Consider the following 18976-nt stretch of genomic DNA (forward strand, 5'->3'; position numbering starts at 1 on the left):
AAGAATTTGTGATGGAGAGGGAGGCCTGGCGTGCTGAAATTCATGGGGTCGCAAAGAGTTGGACATGACTGAGTGACTGAACTGAACTAAACTGAACATTTTTAAAGTTTATAACTTGTACCCCCCAAAATTCATATCATGTGTGACTTAACTTCCTCTCTGTCTCCCAACAGTACTATACTAGGTCATATAACCCGACAGCAAAGACTTATTAACGTGTATGAATGTTCAGAGATTGAATGTTAAAATGAAAACTGTAGACAAACAGGTACCTTTACATTGATCCCACTGGCAGTTGGACACTTCTCTTAGGAATGTGATTGTTTTCCTAAGGGAAGCATGGCTTGAACACAGATATTTGCTTGGAGATGTCCCTTGACCTGTAGTCCAGCAGAGCTGTCAAGCTCAGCTGGGTATAAGAATGACCTTACAGGACTGGACACCCCAGGGCCTTGACACCTGCTGCTCTCTCTCTCCAGGATGTCCCCCCTGCAGAGAATCCCATAGCTTATTGTCTTCAGGCAGGTCTTACATGAATGTCATCTCTCAGAGCAGCCTCTGTGACCTCCACGTCTCTCTCCCACCCCTCACCCTGCCCTCTTCCCTGGGTGGCTCCCATCACTCACTGGTTGGAATTCTGGGTGTTCATTTGTTTACTGTCTGTCCCTGAAATCCCGAGAGCAGGGCTTCCATTTGCCCTGTTCGTTGTCTGGTCCTGTTCATGTTATTCTGTCTCAATATCTCTTACCCTTAAGTGTGTGCGGTTGTCGCAATGACTTGTATCCCAGCTTTTCATTAGCATCACCCTTCTGATATGGGGATAATCAGCTTGGGGACAGATGGACGGCCTTGAGAAGGAACCTGTGATGCCAGGAGATCATAGGGGCCCTGAGGAGGGCTGCCCTGGTGTTGGGGGCTGTGGCTTGACTTTTACTCACCGCATTGGCGGTTTGTATGAATTTGAACCTGCGGCCACTTTGGGCACAAGCTGCTGGCCCTCCTTCTGGGGCTGCTGGCCCCTCCCCGTGTCACAGACCAGCAGTGCAGCGTCCCCCCAGAGCCAGAGGGACAGGCCGACCCACGCTTGGTTGTGGCGTTCCAGTTAAGGACAACTCCTGACTTACGGGGGATACGTGGGCCCAGGAAGGAGTTAAATTCGGGTTACATGTAGACCCCAGTACTCCCTCACATGTGGCATGGAAAATGTCATTGCCCAAATGTCAGCGATTATGTTATGGGAAACCATGCCTTGTGAGCACGAGGACTCTTCCTCGGGAAGAACTGTTGATGCACACCTTCCTCACTCAGAGCGGCTGTCTTGGCGGCCGTGACCACCGTGTGGTCAGAACAGCGGAAGGTGGGCGGAGCCCAGGACAGCACGCCTCTTCTCTTTCTCCAGGTCCAGCACGTACCGCCCCAAGGGTTTTGATGTCACTGTGAAGTACACGCAGGGGAGCTGGACCGGCTTCGTTGGGGAGGATGTGGTTACCATCCCCAAAGGCTTCAACAGTTCTTTTCTTGTCAACATCGCCACCATATTTGAGTCGGAGAATTTCTTTCTGCCTGGGATTAGATGGAATGGAATACTTGGACTGGCTTATGCTACGCTGGCCAAGGTAAGAATGATGGGTGGGTCGGCGAACATCAAATGATGGAACAAGATTCTGAAACCAGTCCCTGGAGGGGCCAGCAGAGGGGTCAGGCTGTCCAAGACAGTCAGTGAGAATCACATGGTTGAAAGACCAGTGTTCACATGATTGATTAAACCTCTGAGTATTTTTAAAATTTAAGGTAAATGGTGAGATTCTTAGAGCCTTCCTGTAAGATATTCCCATGACATGACTTTTTTTCATTTGTCTTTTTCTGTTAATTTTACTTGTATAGTTGACAAATGTTAATAGAATCTGAATCCCTTTGATGATGGTGCTTGTTTAGGAGTTTTCATTAGAGCAGGATTAAGAGAAAATACATTTATTAAATTCATAAAGGGGACTTCCGATGCAGCGGATGAGGGTTCGATCCCTGCTCAGGCAACTAGGATCGCATACGCTGCATGGCATGGCCAAAAAGATTCTTTAAAAAATAATATTGATAAAGAAGGAGCCTCAGGGTGACTCTGGAAACTCTGCAGGAAGATGTGTCCCGCCAGGCACAGAGCAAGACACTGCTTTCCCCTCACTCTGGAACTGGAGCCCAGATACCTGCAGGCACACCCTGGGGATCGCCGGCCAGGGGAAGCAGTGATGCTTCGAGGAGAGACAGTGAAACCTTGCCCTCATCAGCATCAGGACCATCACAAAACAGGGAAAGACAGGAAGTTCTCTGTCCTTGGTCCACCCCAAGGAAGCAGTGATCACATGTGGGAGGAGAGGGGTGGGCTGGGAAGGAAAGGATGCTGAGGCAGGTGGATCTGACACCCCGGTGTGGCCCCCAGGCTCTGAGAGGCCAGGGTAGGTTAGTGTACACATGAGAAGTCGCCCCTCCTGGCCTGTTACTCGGCACCCTGGCTTGGCTTCTCCTTGTTCAGACAGGCTTTAAAGAATCGTGGGTGTAGAAAGTCCCATTTTCTCTCTGGAAGGATGTTTGTTCCAGCTCTAGTTTACTAGCAAGTGATGCAGGCAATGAGGTGGGAGTGGGGGGTAGGAAGCGAGGGAGCATAGAGGGCAGGGGGCGTTTCCCAACGCTGTAGTTTCTTAAAGAGAAGGAACAACCCGTGATCCCTGGACTGAGACCATTACAAGATGTCCTTCCGTGGAGTCTTCCCCAGAAGGCAGACTTCATAGGCTCACGTTAGTTATGTGTGGACGGAGGGTCAGAGAGGTTTACCCCTTGCCGAGGACTGTCAGAGCACAGAGCCCTGTCTGAAGAGCCCAGATGGATTTTAGAGCTCAGAACCATAGGGCTTTCCAGGCAGCTCAGCAGTAAAGAATCTGCCTGAAATGCAAGAGATGTGGGTTCAATTCCTGGGTCTGGAAGATTCCCTAGAGAAGCAACCCACTCCAGTATTCTTGCCTGGAAATCCCACAGACAGAGGAGCCTGGCAGGCTATAGTCTACGGGATCACAAAGTGTCGGATATAACTTAGCAACTAAACAACAACAACCATAGGAAAAGTTTAATGTGAGTTCCCAGACTTGTAACAGCTTCCATTTCTAAATACTTTTCACTGACAACTGACCACATGTTTCTTCTTGTGACTTCAAAAATAAAAGATGTATGATTGATTTGATGCTGGTTATTTGGGAGATGGTAGCTTAAAGCTAAATGATCTGGAATTAATAATACATGAAACTTCCTTGAGAATAGACTGCTTCGGGTTTTTTTGGACGTCCAGACTCCCCACAAGACCTTTTATCTTTTCGTCTATGAGATTCCAAGATGCCCAACAATTCGCTTTATGTTCCTAGGTTAGGGGAGACCAAAGCAGGATTTACAGGAAGTGGAACATGGCTAGAAATAGGACTGGCAGGGCGGTCTGGGTTGGTGGCCCAAAGGCATTTCTGAAATAGACTCCGTGAGCACCCACTGAGGGTGTCAGAGTGGGCCGGTCCCCAGCTGTTGCTGTTTGCTCCCCCACCAAAGATGTGGTTATGGCCACCTGCAGGGTCTCAACCTGCTGAATCAGGTTCTCAGCTGGTCCTGGGCAACTGTGTGCTTCTAAACCTTAAAGGTTTAAAAGGGATACATAAAGGGATCCTAAGTCCTGCCGAAGAATGACTTGGTGCAATAATAATAGATCCTGTCCCATGTACCAGGCACTTTTCCAAGCACTCTGTATGTACTGACCCACTTAAGCCCCAGAAGAGCTCTGGAATGTAACTGTGATCCCCATTTTACAGATAAGGAAACAAAAAGAGACAAGTCAAAAAGTTTGCAGGTCAGGGGTGGAGCCAGGATTCAATTCCAGGCAGTGTTTACCTGGCTGCTTCTCACGAAGGCAAACACAGGCTGGGTCATCACCAGACCCAACCTGGTTTCTAGAGGGGGCTTTGTCTCCTTCCTTGACCCAAACACAAAGTGTTTAGGCTACGGTTACACAGAGGGATTGTGCCAAATTCTGCCAGAGTCCACAGAGGCTGGGAAAGAAGCGATAGGAGGCCAGATAGGAAGGAGCTAAACAAATAGGAAGGTTTCTCTCTGATCACACTGCTCTCACTGCCTCCAGAATTAGAGTTTCAGTTCCTACAGATTATAAATAATCCTTCCCTATATTTACTGTGGATGGCCAGAAGATGCCTGCAGCACCTAAGCTGCTACAATTGTTGAGTTTTCATCAAGAACAAACCATTCATAGTCACAAACTCTAATCTCTCCCAGTTGTCAAAGCCGAAATGGAAACATGGATCTATGACATTCTTTCCTCACCACCAGCACCTATAACCCGCCTCCCCCACTTCCGCAGCTAAGACCTGTTCACAGAGCATCCTTCCTTTTCAGTTCTAGAGAAATGAGGTTGTTCTCCAAAGGCATGGTTACATGTAAGGAGGCCCAGAGGATGTTACTGACATATAGCAATGAGGAATAATGGGCTTTTAAACTGCAGGACAATAGCATCTTTCCTTTTCTGATTGCAACAGCAGCATTGTTCCTTTTCTGGTCACCAGAGTTCAGCAGGCAGCCTGCAGAGCTAAGCCTCCTCCCAGGGGTCAGGGATGTGAACTGTTCTCTTGGGTCAGGCACCTGTCATTTGCATGATGGACGACTGTGACTGAAAGGGGTAGGAAAAAAACTTTTTCTGAAGCTGCAAAGGCAGCTCCTGGAGACCCTGTTCTTTCCTTACTCCGAAATGTCTAAGATTAGACTCCACCACCTACCTAGGTAACCCATTTCTGCATCTTCTCACGCTGGCCTCACGAGGTGGTCAGATGATAAATGGGGCAGCCACTTCACAGCTTCAGGAAATACTATCTTATCTTGCCAACAGAGTCACTGCCCCAAAAGGAAAAATACCAAGTCACAGGGAGTTCTGTTGGAGGCTTCCGAATTAGTGGACTTAATCATGAGCTTGTTTATTTCTTAACCTTGAAAATATTAAATAGAAAGAAATACCATGTTGTACACCATGCCTGGCCCCTGCACAGGGTGACCCCTTGTCTACCCTGGAGTCCTTAATCAGCTGCCTTGTTTCCCTGCCCCTCCTGCAGCCTTCAAGTTCTCTGGAGACCTTCTTTGATTCCCTCGTGGCACAAGCAAAAATCCCCAACGTGTTCTCCATGCAGATGTGTGGAGCCGGACTGCCAGTAGCTGGATCTGGTACCAACGGAGGTAGTCTTGTGGGTATCTTTTAGTCTTAAAGGGGGGGAAAAAATCACAAACCAGTGGGGCTGTTTTTCCTGCTTTATTAAGACTCTGATAGAAATATTAGATACATAGAGATACATAGGTGCTGTAAAGGTTTTGATAATCCTTGTTTTATAGCCTTAAAAATGGATCAAATTAGGTAATTTTTAATCTTTCCTAAGCATCCTGCTATATAATAAAATGATTTTCACTGCTTCCCCAAATTCCTTTAAAGCTTTTTTTTTTTTAATGTTCCTTTGAAAGGTGACTGATTTTGTTGGGTGTTGGAGGGAGGGGCATATAAGGACCTGTGGGGCAGGGTAGTAGTTCGGCTGTGCTCTGGGGAGTGGGGCCTGGGATTTCATAAATTTGTTGGAGAAACAGGAGCATCTTATGCACAGGAGTACATACACATGCATATACACACATGTTACACATCTTATACATACACTATACCCATCTTCAGTTCCGAAGAAGAGCATAGAGAGATAAAAAAAAGTCTCCCTAAGTGATCAATACAAAGAAATAGAAGAAAACATAGAATGGGAAAGACGAGATCTCTTAAAGAAAATCAGAGATATCAAAGGAACATTTCATGCAAAGATGGGCACAAAAAAGGACAGAAAGAGTATGGACCTAACAGAAGCAGAAGATATTAAGGAAAGGTGGCAAGAATACATGTAAGAACTATACAAAAAAGATCTTCATGAATAACCATAATGAATAACCATGAATAACCATAACCGATAACCAGATATCCTGGCTCTAGAATACCCATTCAAATGGGCCATAGGAAGCATCACTACAAACAAAGCTATTGTAGGTAATGGAATTCCAGCTGAGCTATTTCAAATCCTAAAAGATGATGCTGTTAAAGGGATGCACTCAATATACCAGCAAAGCTGGAAAACTCAGCAGTGACTACAAGACTGGAAAAGGTCATTTCAATAACCTTTCATTCCAGTCCCAGTGAATGCTCAGACTACCGCACAATTGCACTCATTTCACACGCTAGCAAAGTAATGCTCAAAATTCTCCAAGTGAGGCTTCAACAGTACCTGAACCATGAACTTCAAGATGTTCAAGCTGGATTTAGAAAAGGCAGAGGAACGAGAGATCAAATTGCCAACATTCATTGGATCATCAAAAAAGCAAGAGAGTTCCAGAAAAACATCCACTTCTGCTTTATTGACTACGCCAAAGCCTTTGACTGTGTGGATCACAACAAACTGGAATATTCTTCAAGAGATAGGAATATCAGACTACCTTACCTGCCTCCTGAGAAATATGTATGCAGGTCAAGAAGCAACAGTTAGAACTGAACATGGAACAACAGACTGGTTCCAAATTGGGAAAGGAATACCTCAAGGCTGTATGTTGTCACCCTGCTTATTTAGTATATATGCAGAATACATCATGTGAAATGCTGGACTGGATGAAGCACAAGCTGGAATCAAGATTGCTGGGAGAAATATCAATAACCTCAGATATGCAGATGATACCACCCTTATGGCAGAAAGCGAAAAAGAACTAAAAAGCCTCTTGATGAAAGTGAAAGAGGAGAGTGAAAATGCTGGCTTAAAACTCAACATTCAAAAAACTAAGGTCATGACATCTAGTTCCATAGTTCATGTCAAATAGATGGGGAAACAATGGAAAGAGTGTCAGACTTTATTTTCTTGGGCTCCAAAATCACTGCAAATGGTGACTTCAGCCATGAAATTAAAAGACATTTGCTGTTTGGAAAAAAGCTATGACCAACCTAGAGAACATATTAAAAAGCAGAGACATTACTTTTCCAACAAAGGTCTGTCTACTCAAAGCTATGGTTTTTCCAGTAGTCATGTATGGATGTGAGAGTTGGACCATAAAGAAAGCTGAGCACCGAAGAATTGATGCTTTTGAACTGTGGTGTTGGAGAAGACTCTTGAGAGTCCATTGGACTGCAAGGAGTTTCAACCAGTCCATCCTAAAGGAAATCAGTCCTGAATATTCATTGGAAGGACTGATGCTGAAGCTGAAACTCCAATACTTTGGCCATCTGATGTGAAGAACCTACTCACTGGAAAAGACCCTGATACTGGGAAAGACTGAAGGCAGGAGAAGGGGATGACTGAGGATGAGATGGTTTGATGGCATCACCGACTTGATGGACATGAGTTTGAGTAAGCTCTGGGAGTTGGTGATGGACAGGGAAGCCTGGCGTGCTGCAATCCATGGGGTCATAAAGCGTTGGATATGATGGAGCAACTGAACTGAACTGATACATACTTACACACATGCGCATGCACACAATGCACATATATATACACATGCACACAGGTGCGCGCACATGTACACACACATATACACACCACATAAACATACATCGTATACATGTGTGCTACACATGTGCACACACACATGTACACACAAATATATACACATGAATATGAACATATACACACATACTTGTGTATACATACACACATGCATGCATGCACACACTATATGCAGTTACACAGAGATTTACATAATATGTACTTGCACGTGCATAGATACAAATACATGCACAGATGTACACATACCTACACACATACACACACACACATAGTTAAACAGAATCAATGCTGGGAACATGCCATATCCCAAGTGTCTCCCTGATGGGCCTGCACCCAGACGTCTACAAGAGAAGACAATGGGGAGGATGTACATGAAGGGCCCCCAGGGCGGTGACGCTGACTCCTTTGCTCTCTGGCTGCGAGAAACAGCCTCACACTTCTTTTACCTGTTTTTTTTTTTTTTTTACCACCTTTTCAGAGGAAAGGGGTGATGTTATACAGATTTCCAAAATGAAGTTTTGATTAGAGAAGCTCTTTTGTTCCTCTTTCCATGCAAATATGTGGGACAGGAAGTCATCCTTCGTCTTCTGCAGAACTAAATTTTGTCAGTCTGTGTGGTTAACCATTTTATTGCATTTCTTTGCCCACAGCTGGGATGGGGTTGGGGAGGATCTCAGTATCAGAAAGCTGGAACTGTATGCATTTCCTCTACATAAGAGAAATTATCAAAGCATCCTGATTAGAGTGGGACATCAAAGTCTCTGCTCTTCCAACACATGGCCCCAGAATGTTCCTTGTTTAATTTCCAGGCCTATGCATTTGTTTATAACATCCTGTTAAGTTGGAAGTACTGATTCCAGTGAAGTTTTGCCTTATAAAAGCATGCTTCTCATCAGAAAACAAGTACTGTATGTTAACACATATATATGGAACCTAAAAAATAGTAGTGATGAACGTAGTTGTGGGGAAGGAGTGAAGGCACAGATGTAGAGCATGGATTTGTGGACACAGGAAAGGAGAGGGTGGAATGAATGGAAAAAGTAGCATCAACATGTATACACTATCATGTGTAAGATGGAGAGCTGGTGGGACGTTGCTATATAACACAGGGGGCCAGCCTGGCGTTCTGCCATGACCTGCAGGGATGGGGTAGGGTGAGGGGAAGGAGGTTCAAGAGGGAGGTGATATATGTATAATTATGGCTGATTTGCCTTTTTGTACAGCAGAAACCAACACCACATTGGCAAAACAGTTTTCCTCCAATAAAAAAATAAATTTAAAAAGCAAAAAAGCACGCTTCTCTGTGTAACTTTGTTATATGCCTGTATATTTTTTTCTCTTAAATATGTAAATGTTTTCCTTCCCAGGTCCTAGGTGGAATTGAACCAACTTTGTACAAAGGAGACATCTGGTACACCCCTATTAAGGAAGAGTGGTATTATCAGATAGAAATTCTAAAATTGGAAATTGGAGGCCAGAGCCTTAATCTGGACTGCAGAGAGGTATTTCCACTCTTTATCTCGTGTGTCTCCTTGTCTGCATGTGCCTGGGCCACTAAATTTGCATATTTAATTCAGGTAGGACCTGAATATGAAATCAGACTGTGCGTTACACTGCAAAATAAATCAAAAGCTCATGACAATAAAAGTTACAGGGCCTTGTTGTAGGTAATTTTATATCAATGACCCTCCCTCTAATTGCTTCCCTTGAATTCCTCCTCTTGAAAAAGAGGAATTAGCATAAAATGATGAGTGAAAAAAGTTATATAGAACCACATCATCCAGGCTTGATGGTCCCTGAACTCTGTTCAAGAGAGTAAAATAAGCAGGGTTTTTATCAGAGTAAAAGGGGACTAAAAATAAGCAAAATGAAACCAGAAATACATCATCAGCTTTATCCTCCATCAAGAACTAATCTCCCATTTCCCCCCCAGTACACAGTTCTCATTCGAAGAAACATTATGATCTAAAGATGTGGGTGGCTGATGGTGCTAAAAGGAGGCAGAGCTGGGAAACCACATCTCTCATTAACCTCGTTCACACCTCTCATTGCATTTTGGCTTATTTGTGGCACATAATGACATGATTGTGATGATCTCCAACATTTTCAGAATTGTTTTTAAAAACCACCAGCATTTCATCAGCATTGATTGTATTCATACCTGTCATCATTGCCTTTCACTTTAACCATCACATTGCACCATGAGTATATATAGAGATGCCTCTGCAGAAACAATCAAAGCTTGATAAAGCAATGGTCCAGTCCCCTGGGATGGTGTTTCTGTCCTAAGTCTACAAATCTGTTTATTGTCAAAAGGCACTTGCCACTGAAGAATCCAATGGTAGAATCTGATGGGCTGGCCTAAAATAAAGTACAAACTCCGTGTGTGTGTGTGTATTGGAAAGTATAAGCACCTTTGGAGGTTTGATTCTCATAGTCTTCATTCTCTCCTGCCCCTTTTCCCAATCTGCCACCTTTTGCCACAACAGAGAAAAAAATAAAAGTGAGATCATCCTACTCCAACATTTCAGTATACAGTCTTGCTTTTCTTACACACACAGGCATGATAATTTTGTGAACAAACAAAACTGTATTTAGAGTTTTTCTAAATTGAAATTAGTTTTACACTTGAAAAGAATATGAATCAGTTGCTGTATTTCAGTTTCTCAAAATGCTTCACTCCTCCCACCTGCTACCTAAACAAATCCTTACTTTCTTTTGACCTGATTGGTGTATTTGATCATATGACTCAGGGATTTGCCGTGGAAACAGGAGGATTAAATTGCCCATGGCTCACTCCATCATGTGGCAGCCTTGCTCATCCAGTTATGTCCCTAGAGGCTGGGTGACTTCTTTGGTCTTGGCCCACTGACCTCCACCTTCCCCCTTGGCCACATAATGAATGATAGAGGTGGGGGCAGGGCTGGCAATGCCTCTGTGTTGTAAGATTATCTTATTGAATGGGGCTTTGGTTCCATTCTAAATGAAATATGGAGTGTCTGTTGAAAAACCGTCCTTCCTCCTCTTTCTCTGCTAATGGAGTAATAGAGAGTTGATTTTGCATGATTTACATAAATAAAATTTAGTGTTTCATTTCAACCTCTAAAGACAAATGGGTCTTTCCTCTTTGGTGGGGGGGTGGGGGGGGAGTGGGGGTGGGGGTGCGGGCGGGAAGGGTGGTGATCCTTTACAGGATCCAGCCACTGCTGAATAACAGAAGAATCCTGAATTAAGCTGTTGATTTTGGTGATATCACTGCCCTTTTCTGGCCTCAGTTTCTTTATCTGTAGTGAGAACACTGGGTGAGGAAGTTCTTGGTTCCCAAGTTCTGAGAATATGAAATGAATTGTAGCCTCCAAGGAGGTACCATGACTACTGAATGTGTGTGTACCAGAAGCAGGGTGATGGCAGGCTGGACCGTGCATTGACGTGGCTGCCCTGCTGCTCACGCGCCTTCTCCCCACCCACATCCCCTGTTCTAGTACAATGCGGACAAGGCCATCGTGGACAGTGGCACCACGCTGCTGCGCCTGCCCCAGAAGGTGTTTGACGCCGTGGTGGAGGCTGTGGCCCGCACATCTCTGGTGAGTCCCCAGAATGTTTGATGAGTCTTGGAGGTCACGCCAGGTCGGGACCACATACTGGGGAGTACCACCGTGTATTCTAACAATTCCCATCCAAGGGTTTGGAGGGTTGTTTTAATGATTATTTCTTAAGTTCATGATGTTATTCGTGGATGGTGGTGGTGTTTGGTCTCTAAGTCATGTCCAACTCTTGCAACCCCATGGAATGTAGCCTACCAGGCTCCTCTGTCCATGGGATTTCCCAGGCAAGAATACTGGAGTGGGTTGCCATTTCCTTCTCCAGGGGATCTTCCCAACCCAGGTATCGAACCCGCATCTCCTGCATTGCAGGCGGATTCTTTACCACTGCACTACTGGGGATTCCCAATTTATTCTTTGATATTAACCAGCAAATAGTTCCTTCATTTTAATCTCAGAGGTCTTGGATCTAAAGAGGCAATGCTTTTCAGTATTTCAAATAAGGATGTAGTTGCTATGGTACTTTTTTAAACTAAGGAAAAATAAACCACTTGGTAACACATTAAATAGTAAACCAGGAATGTGTTTGTAGCTTTTTCAACAAACCAAAAATTATGCTCCATTTTTGGCCTCCTTCCAAGCTATGCTGGGATTTTTAACTCCTACTTCTGTAACAAAGTATGATTCACAGAAGACAAAGGTCAATCCACCAATGTAATAATTATTTTATGGCCATGCTTTGAAATACCGTTAAAATCCTGGTAAAGGACAACACGCCTTGAGGGCCTGTTAACATCATCCCAGTGTGACCCCAACTTTCAATTAGTTTGAGCACTAGCATGGACCATGAAGGACCATCCTTTGTGGGTTGGAAGGACCACAGCTTTGGGGGGCAGATGGACTAGAATTTAATCTAGTTTCTGCCACTAATTAGCTGAGTGCCTTGTGGGGCAAGGGGTTCTTTTGTGCCCCCTGAGAGCTTCTGTGTTCTTATCATGGCTTGTTGTGAGGGTCTAGGGTAACACAGTGGGTGTTTGGTCAAGAAGTACTTCTATTTAATGTCTAAACCATGGTGCTACTGCTTTTTGTTTGGATGCAAGATAAATATTTCTCTCAGCTTCTTGGGTGTCTTCATAAGCATCTGTCCACGCAGGGCCACTCTTACAAGGCCACCAAAAAAAATCTTTCTCCTGGTTCTGACTCCAGTGGGGCTGGCAGTCCCACGACGCCACTGGGCTGTGGCCAAACCCAGAGACTGATGGATGGAAGAGGCACAGCGGTTACTTTGTCACAGGTGATGCAGCAGGAACAGAGAAGAAAGAGCAGGCTTTTGGTTGTCCTGGACCAAAACTTCAAACGCCTGAATAAAAGTGCTGTGGGAGATGCAGCAGGCAAATCAAAAGAACCCAGAGGGAAAACCAGAAGAAACAACACCGAGGTCCTTTGTGAACCGGGAGGTCAAGAGTACAGTGGACAGAAAGGCCAGAGCAAACCTCTATCTTGTCTAATATCTGCTGAATCAGAAAAAAAGTGGCAGGCAATGTTTTTAGTGACTTAAATTTAGGAAACTGGCTGAAAACCAGACCATGCTGGAAATACAGAGCAATATGCTTCTTTTCTTCAGAGTAAAATATGTCCTCAGTGAAATTAACATGCGCATCTTCAGATTTAATATTCTGAGCTGTAAGGGTTTTACCCACATCCCAGGGACTCACTGGCAGAACACAGCATGTGACTCCAGCAAGCCCGTGACCAGCCTGGGCCTCTGCAGATTTCGTGACTTCAGCCAGAACCAGCGGGGCTGTGGCGGAGGGGCGCTCGCATGCCTGAGGTCAGCCCAGCATATGTTCAGCAGTGCCTGACTTTGTAAGAAAAGCGCGAGGTGGAAGGAACGAGATTACGAAATTTGTTTACCTAATCTAAAATTATCCTCTGGTTTCAGTGCCTGCATCAGGAAGGAGAGGCCCAGGGGGATGTTTGTCTTGAGCTGGGAAAGCGCAACAAGGGGGGATGCTCTCTGTCTCAGTGCACAGACCAGAGATGTGCCTGAGCTTTCTCTCTGCGGGGTTCATCGTAGCCGGCTCTCTTCACCTGGGTTTTCGTTCTTAGTTAAGCAAAGGGCTGGCTTCAGAGAAGTCAATACTGTACAGATGCCAGGCTCTGTCTCTGGGCCTGGGTTGTTTAGATGGGATTTTAGAAATGAATAGTTTGTAGGTCTGTAGTTCTTTTTAATTACTGAAGTATAGTTAATTCACAATGTTGTGTTGTTTCAAGTGTACAACAAAGTAATTCAGATACACATAGATATAGATATGTAGAGATAGGTTCTTTTTCAGATTCTAGAGTCCCTTGGACAACAAGGAGACCAAACCAGTCAATCCTAAAGGAAATCAACTCTGAATATTCATTGGAAGGACTGACACTGAAGCTGAAGCTCCAATACTTTGGCCACTTTATGAGAAGAACTGACTCACTAGAAAAGAGCCTGATGCTGGAAAAGATTGAGGGCAGGAGGAGAAGGGGACAACAGAGGATGAGATGGTTCGATGGCATCACTGACTCAATGGACATGAGTTTGAGCCAACTCTGGGAGATAATGAAGGACAGGGAAGCCTGGCATGCTGCAATCCATGGGGTCTGGAAAAATAAAATGTGACTTAGTGACTGAACAACAATATAGGTTATTATAAGATATTGAATACAGTTCTCTATGCTATATGTTAGTCTGTGTTTTCTAAATGAGCCTGGTAGGGAGTTTTGTGTTCGATGGAGACCTGGGCTCCCCACCTGTTCAGCTGTGATGCCCTTGTTGGCTCAGGCCCAGTGCTTCTCCATCTGCAGAATCCGGCAGCAGGCTGATACCTTCTGTAAACTGACTTCTGACTTCCAACTCTCTGATCTGAGTGTCCAGACTCTCCCCCAGGACACAAGGCTTGGCCCCAGAGAAGCCTTCCAGACTCACCAGCACCACTTTGGAGAGAGGCGGTCCCCTACCCACTCCTGCACTGTGTCCCTTAGGCAGATTACTTGGCCCCTCCGAGCCTCATTCTTCATCTGGAGATTGGAGCTCTGTGCCCCCCCTGCAGGCCCCACCACCCTTCACTCTTCCTGAAACCCAGCAAGGTGACCGCCCCTCCCCCTCTCAACTCATCCAGCAGGGGGTTCTTCCCGGTGACACATATTTCAAACCGACTTCACTTTCATAAAATGCACAAATATTGGGTTGACCAAAAAATTGGGACTTTTTGGCCAACCCAATACATGAAGGCATTGAGACTTTGCGCATCAGCCCTGCAGTGGGTGAAGAGACCGCAGGCCCTTCCTCCCGGTTGTCCGCCCTGAGGGAGGCGGCTCCTGCCCCGCATGGTCCTGGACAGGCAGCTCTCACCGTGTGTCGCCGTGTGTTCATCCGGGGGCACCGTGTTTTTCTCAGCTGCTGTCCTCCTTGACCTCCATAGCAGCCACGCTTACCTGCCTGACCTGTTCTCTCGGCTTCCGCAACAGTCTCCTCTTGGAACTTTCTCCCCACCCTGTGTCCTGCTTCATGGGGTCTCCTTTGCTGGCCCGTTTCTCAGGGTGGGTCCTACACCCCCTTCCTTCTCCCTGGACCCTCTCCTAAGTGATCCCACCCACAGCCACACCATCACTTCCCACCCATTGGTCACTGACTTTCAAATGCTTCTGTCTAGCCCAGGCTGACTCCCTGGAGATTAGAGTCAAATAAGAAGTGACCTACACAAATCCTGCTAGAATGCCTTCATCACATCTCATGTGATCCTGATAACTGATCTCTGATAAACGCCTGATGGTACCCGTGGGTCCCTCCCAGCTGCCCCTTCCTGTCCTCAGTACCAGCCTCCATGGCCTCATGGTGTCCAGTGGGACAGGTTCCGTGCTCCGCCCGCCCTGACACTCACCTCCTGCTCAACTTAGCTCATGTACTTCTTCCTCCAGGACCTTGACAGACACCCCTTCCTTCCAATCAACCTTTTCTAGCTCCACCTCACATCCCCATCACATCTCCTGTCCCATGCCCTCCTAGCTCCAGCCCTGTCTCATCCCCTCCTAGGTCCCCCCCATCAGGTGTCCTCTTAGCTCTGCCCCATCACAGGCACCTCTGCTACTGACCTGAGCAGGGCAATGTGCTGGGTGTGTGGAAAGAAACCCATCTGACACAATCCTTCCCTCGGGGAGCTGGCAGGAACAGAGCAGGTCTGCTCTTAGAGACCACTGGATCTGGTGAGAGGGCTCAGAAGTGATTTGTAGTTAACTTACAGATTCAGCAACTAGTGGACAAGCATGATCGGCTTTACCCTTCCGTCCCCTGATGAGAGGCATCGGTGAACATTCTGTGTTCTCGGTCATTCATTTTTTTCCTCTAAGAGCATTCCCTATGTCTTTCCTATGGGTCAGGTTTTAGGACTATGGAGAGGAAATGGGGGAGCAGACAGCAGACCTGTATCCTTAGAGGAATCAGGTTCTCCTGCAAGAAACAGAAGTTAACCAATCACACCAACAAATATAAAATTATAACTGATATAAAGAGAAAGGCCAAGGAGGAGAGATACATGGTGGGATACCAGCACTGTCAGGGATAGTCAAGGAGGGCTTCCTGGACAAAGTGGCATTGGAGTTGAGATCTGGAGGAGAAGAAAGATGTTCCAGAAGAGCAGAGGGTCCCCACAGGGCTGTGTACCAGGAGGAAACTTACTGGGCTCAGGGAATGTATAGGGAAGGCGATGACCAAAGGAGCTTTGAGCACGTTTAAAATCTGATCTCTCTTCTAAGGGTACTGCCTCCTACAATGTGACCCTGGGTGAGTCACTTCACCTCTCTGAGCATTGGTTTCCTCTTCTGTAAAGTGGAGGGGAAGCTGTTACGGCACTGATATGGGTGTTGAGGACTAAAGTGCCTGTAGCAGGTCTAATATCAGTAAATAATCCACATGCCTGGGTAATTTTAATCATTTTGATTTTTGTCATCACCATCACTCTTCCCGAGGACTGATGTCTCCGCTTTGCTGTCCAAATTAAACAGAGTCTATCGCCGTGGGCATCTGGCGAGGTGAAGAGGAGAGCTGGGAGCTACTTCCTGTTGATGTGCCAGACTTGTCACTGTTTGTTGTGTGATCTTGTTTTGTCTAGATTCCAGAATTCTCTGAAGGTTTCTGGACTGGTTCCCAGCTGGCATGCTGGACGAATTCTGAAACACCTTGGTCTTATTTCCCGAAAATCTCCATCTACCTGAGAGACGAGAACTCCAGCAGATCATTCCGTATAACTATCCTGCCTCAGGTATGAACGTAGATTTGTGCTTTTGTCTTTTTAACATGAAACATGAAAAAGTAAAGCACTTGATGCATAATATACACATTTCAGCATCACACCTGTATTAGGTAGCGATTGCTGTGATAATGCTACGTAATGAGCAACCATAAAACACAGCAGCTTTCATCACTGAGCCTTTATTCCTGCTTGTGAGTCTAGGCAGGCCTGCTGGTCTCTGCAGGCTTGCTCACATGTCCCCGGACAGCTGGTGGTTGGCCAAGGATAGGTTGGCCTCGGTTTAGGATGGTCTCAGCTGGCCTCACTTGCATACCTGGTGGCTGGGTTGATGAAGAGATAAGACCACTGTCTCTCAGCATCCTGGCTCACAGGGTGGCAGCAGGATTCTGTGAGACAGAAAGCAAACACACGGGGGCTTCTGAAGTCCAGGCCCAGAACTGGACTCCTCTTGTACCATGTTTCCCAAACCAGGCCGAGGGCAACCCAGATTCCCGAGGTGAGGGTGTAGATGCCAATTCCCAGTGGGAAGACCTGCAAGGCCACATCACAAGGGTGTGCCTACCAGGAAAGGTCAAGAATTGAGGACATTTTTGCAATAAGTACCAATAACACTAATATATGTTTAGTTCCACTTTATTTATAAACAGAAAATAACACTGGATGCTCAGAGATGAAGCTATGCGTTTTTCCATATTCAATAAATCATTGACTCCTCCTTCATCCTAAGCATCAGTCCTCCCCGTCTCACCTGTCCCTGCTCTCTCCATCCCCAGAGCCCTCACTCACATCCCCTCTCACTCCCACCTCAGGACCCACCAGAGTGCCTTCCACACACCCCCACCCTCTCTTCCTTCCAAAACCATTGCCAGATTCCTCTTGCTAAGCTGCAGCTCTCCACCCCACCACTGCGATCCTGGAGACTCGCCACTGTGGCTTTCCTTGACCTCACAGGACCCACCCTGGTTCTCTAGCCTGTTTCCTGCTTCCCCCCTGACCTTCCTTCCCCTTTTGGTGGCTGTCCTCCAGTACTGGGTGCCTGCTCCATCTCCTCGCTTTGCTTCCCCCACTGACTGCCTGAAATGCCCCACTCCATCTGTGTATCCACATTCTTCCCATCCTTTAAGACCCAACACAAACAACTCTTCTTTGTTGAACCTCTGCCGAGCAGAATGGTCCACTTGTGAGCTTGCCTTGCAAACTTATAATGCATGTTTTCTAGTCCACTCATCTGGCCCGGAATCATATCTTCAGGGTTGAGCTTATGCTGTTGCTTTCTTCATTTGATTTCTTTTTTCTTTAATTGCACACACACTTTTATTTCTTCCCCCATTAAATTATTAATTCCTTGAAGATGATAATCATGAGATTCAAAGGTCATCTTTCCTTTTCTAACACTGCTCTGTGGTGAGGGGGTGGTGCATAATAACTGTTTGTTGAGTGGACAGATGAATGTGTCTTTGTTGCAGTTTGGTGAATTTGAGATAAAGGAGTGGGACTGGGGGATAGGGAAGGAGGAATAATTTCAGAAGAAAAAAGTAAATGATAAATATTGCCTTTTCCCTGTTCTCAACTTTATATGGAGAAGTGCATTCCCAAAATGGAGAGCTGTTAGGATTAGGATTGAAAGCTTTAAGAGAAATAACAGCCCAACAGAGGATACAAGCACAGAGCCGGAGGCTTGAGTTACACTCGCAGCACTGCCCTTGACTCACACTGTAACTCTGAATGGTCACTTCTCCATTTCTGTGTGTCTCTTTAAGTATAAAAAGAGAAATAATAATACTTGCCAAAGACATTTTCAGAAGACTGCAATATCCTTGGATGAACAGCACTGCGTAGGGTGATGTGAGAATGATATGTTTTCAGCACCTTTAAAATTATGTGCTCTTTGTGATTAAATTTTGGTCAGGCCACCAGCAAAATGTGGACATTATTTCACCAGTGTGGTTTGTCACTAAACTTGAAACCCAGCTTGAGGACAGAGGTAAATGTGAGCTGGAGAATAAATGGCGTGTGGGTGAGTCGACAGTCAGGGACTCTAAGAAGCAGGAGGAAAGCAGGCTTGCAGGGTGAAATCTGTCGTTACATCCAGGGCAGGCAGTAGCCATCTGAGCTGAAGATCCACTGGGGCCCATCAACCGCTTTCAGGACCAAGTGCTGGGTGAGCGTGAAAAGATAATGAAGGAGGTCTGGGAGTATTGCATTTAATTTGCACATCTCTGCATAAGAATTCAGTTTTATTCTCACTTATGAGACTGTAGATGTCTCTTGGTGGACTTTGACATGTCCATATTTTCAGTCTTTTAAAATCTGCTTTCCCCTGTTGTCCTGATTCCTCCTTCATCATCCACATCCCAGTTGCTTTCCATTGCCTTGATGGGAAGGGATGACTGTCATGAACCATCACCTGATGAGAACCTCATGAGCCCCATGTTCTGGTACACACCCTTGGGGACAGCGCTGGAGGCCCCCCTCCCAGCCCTGCCTGATCGAAGCCCTTCCTGACATTCAGAGCAATCATCAAGGCTCCTGGTCACCCAAGTTTTAG

General features: G+C 45.8%; 1 protein-coding gene across 3 annotated transcripts in view; it reads left to right on the plus strand.

The window, feature by feature from the left end:
- BACE2 (beta-secretase 2) overlaps positions 1-18976 on the plus strand; it is a 105628-nt gene that overhangs the window by 57688 nt on the left and 28964 nt on the right. For 2 of the 3 annotated variants that reach the window (XM_065943719.1, XM_065943716.1), the window contains exons 3-7: positions 1400-1616; positions 5145-5273; positions 8969-9103; positions 11084-11185; positions 16288-16437. In XM_065943719.1, coding sequence (XP_065799791.1) covers positions 1400-1616; positions 5145-5273; positions 8969-9103; positions 11084-11185; positions 16288-16437 — 733 coding nt within the window. The remainder of the gene's footprint in view (positions 1-1399; positions 1617-5144; positions 5274-8968; positions 9104-11083; positions 11186-16287; positions 16438-18976) is intronic. The other variant, XM_065943718.1, reaches the window with a different exon arrangement.

This window comes from Muntiacus reevesi, chromosome 8, assembly GCF_963930625.1.
Source record: "Muntiacus reevesi chromosome 8, mMunRee1.1, whole genome shotgun sequence".
NCBI lineage: Eukaryota > Metazoa > Chordata > Mammalia > Artiodactyla > Cervidae > Muntiacus > Muntiacus reevesi.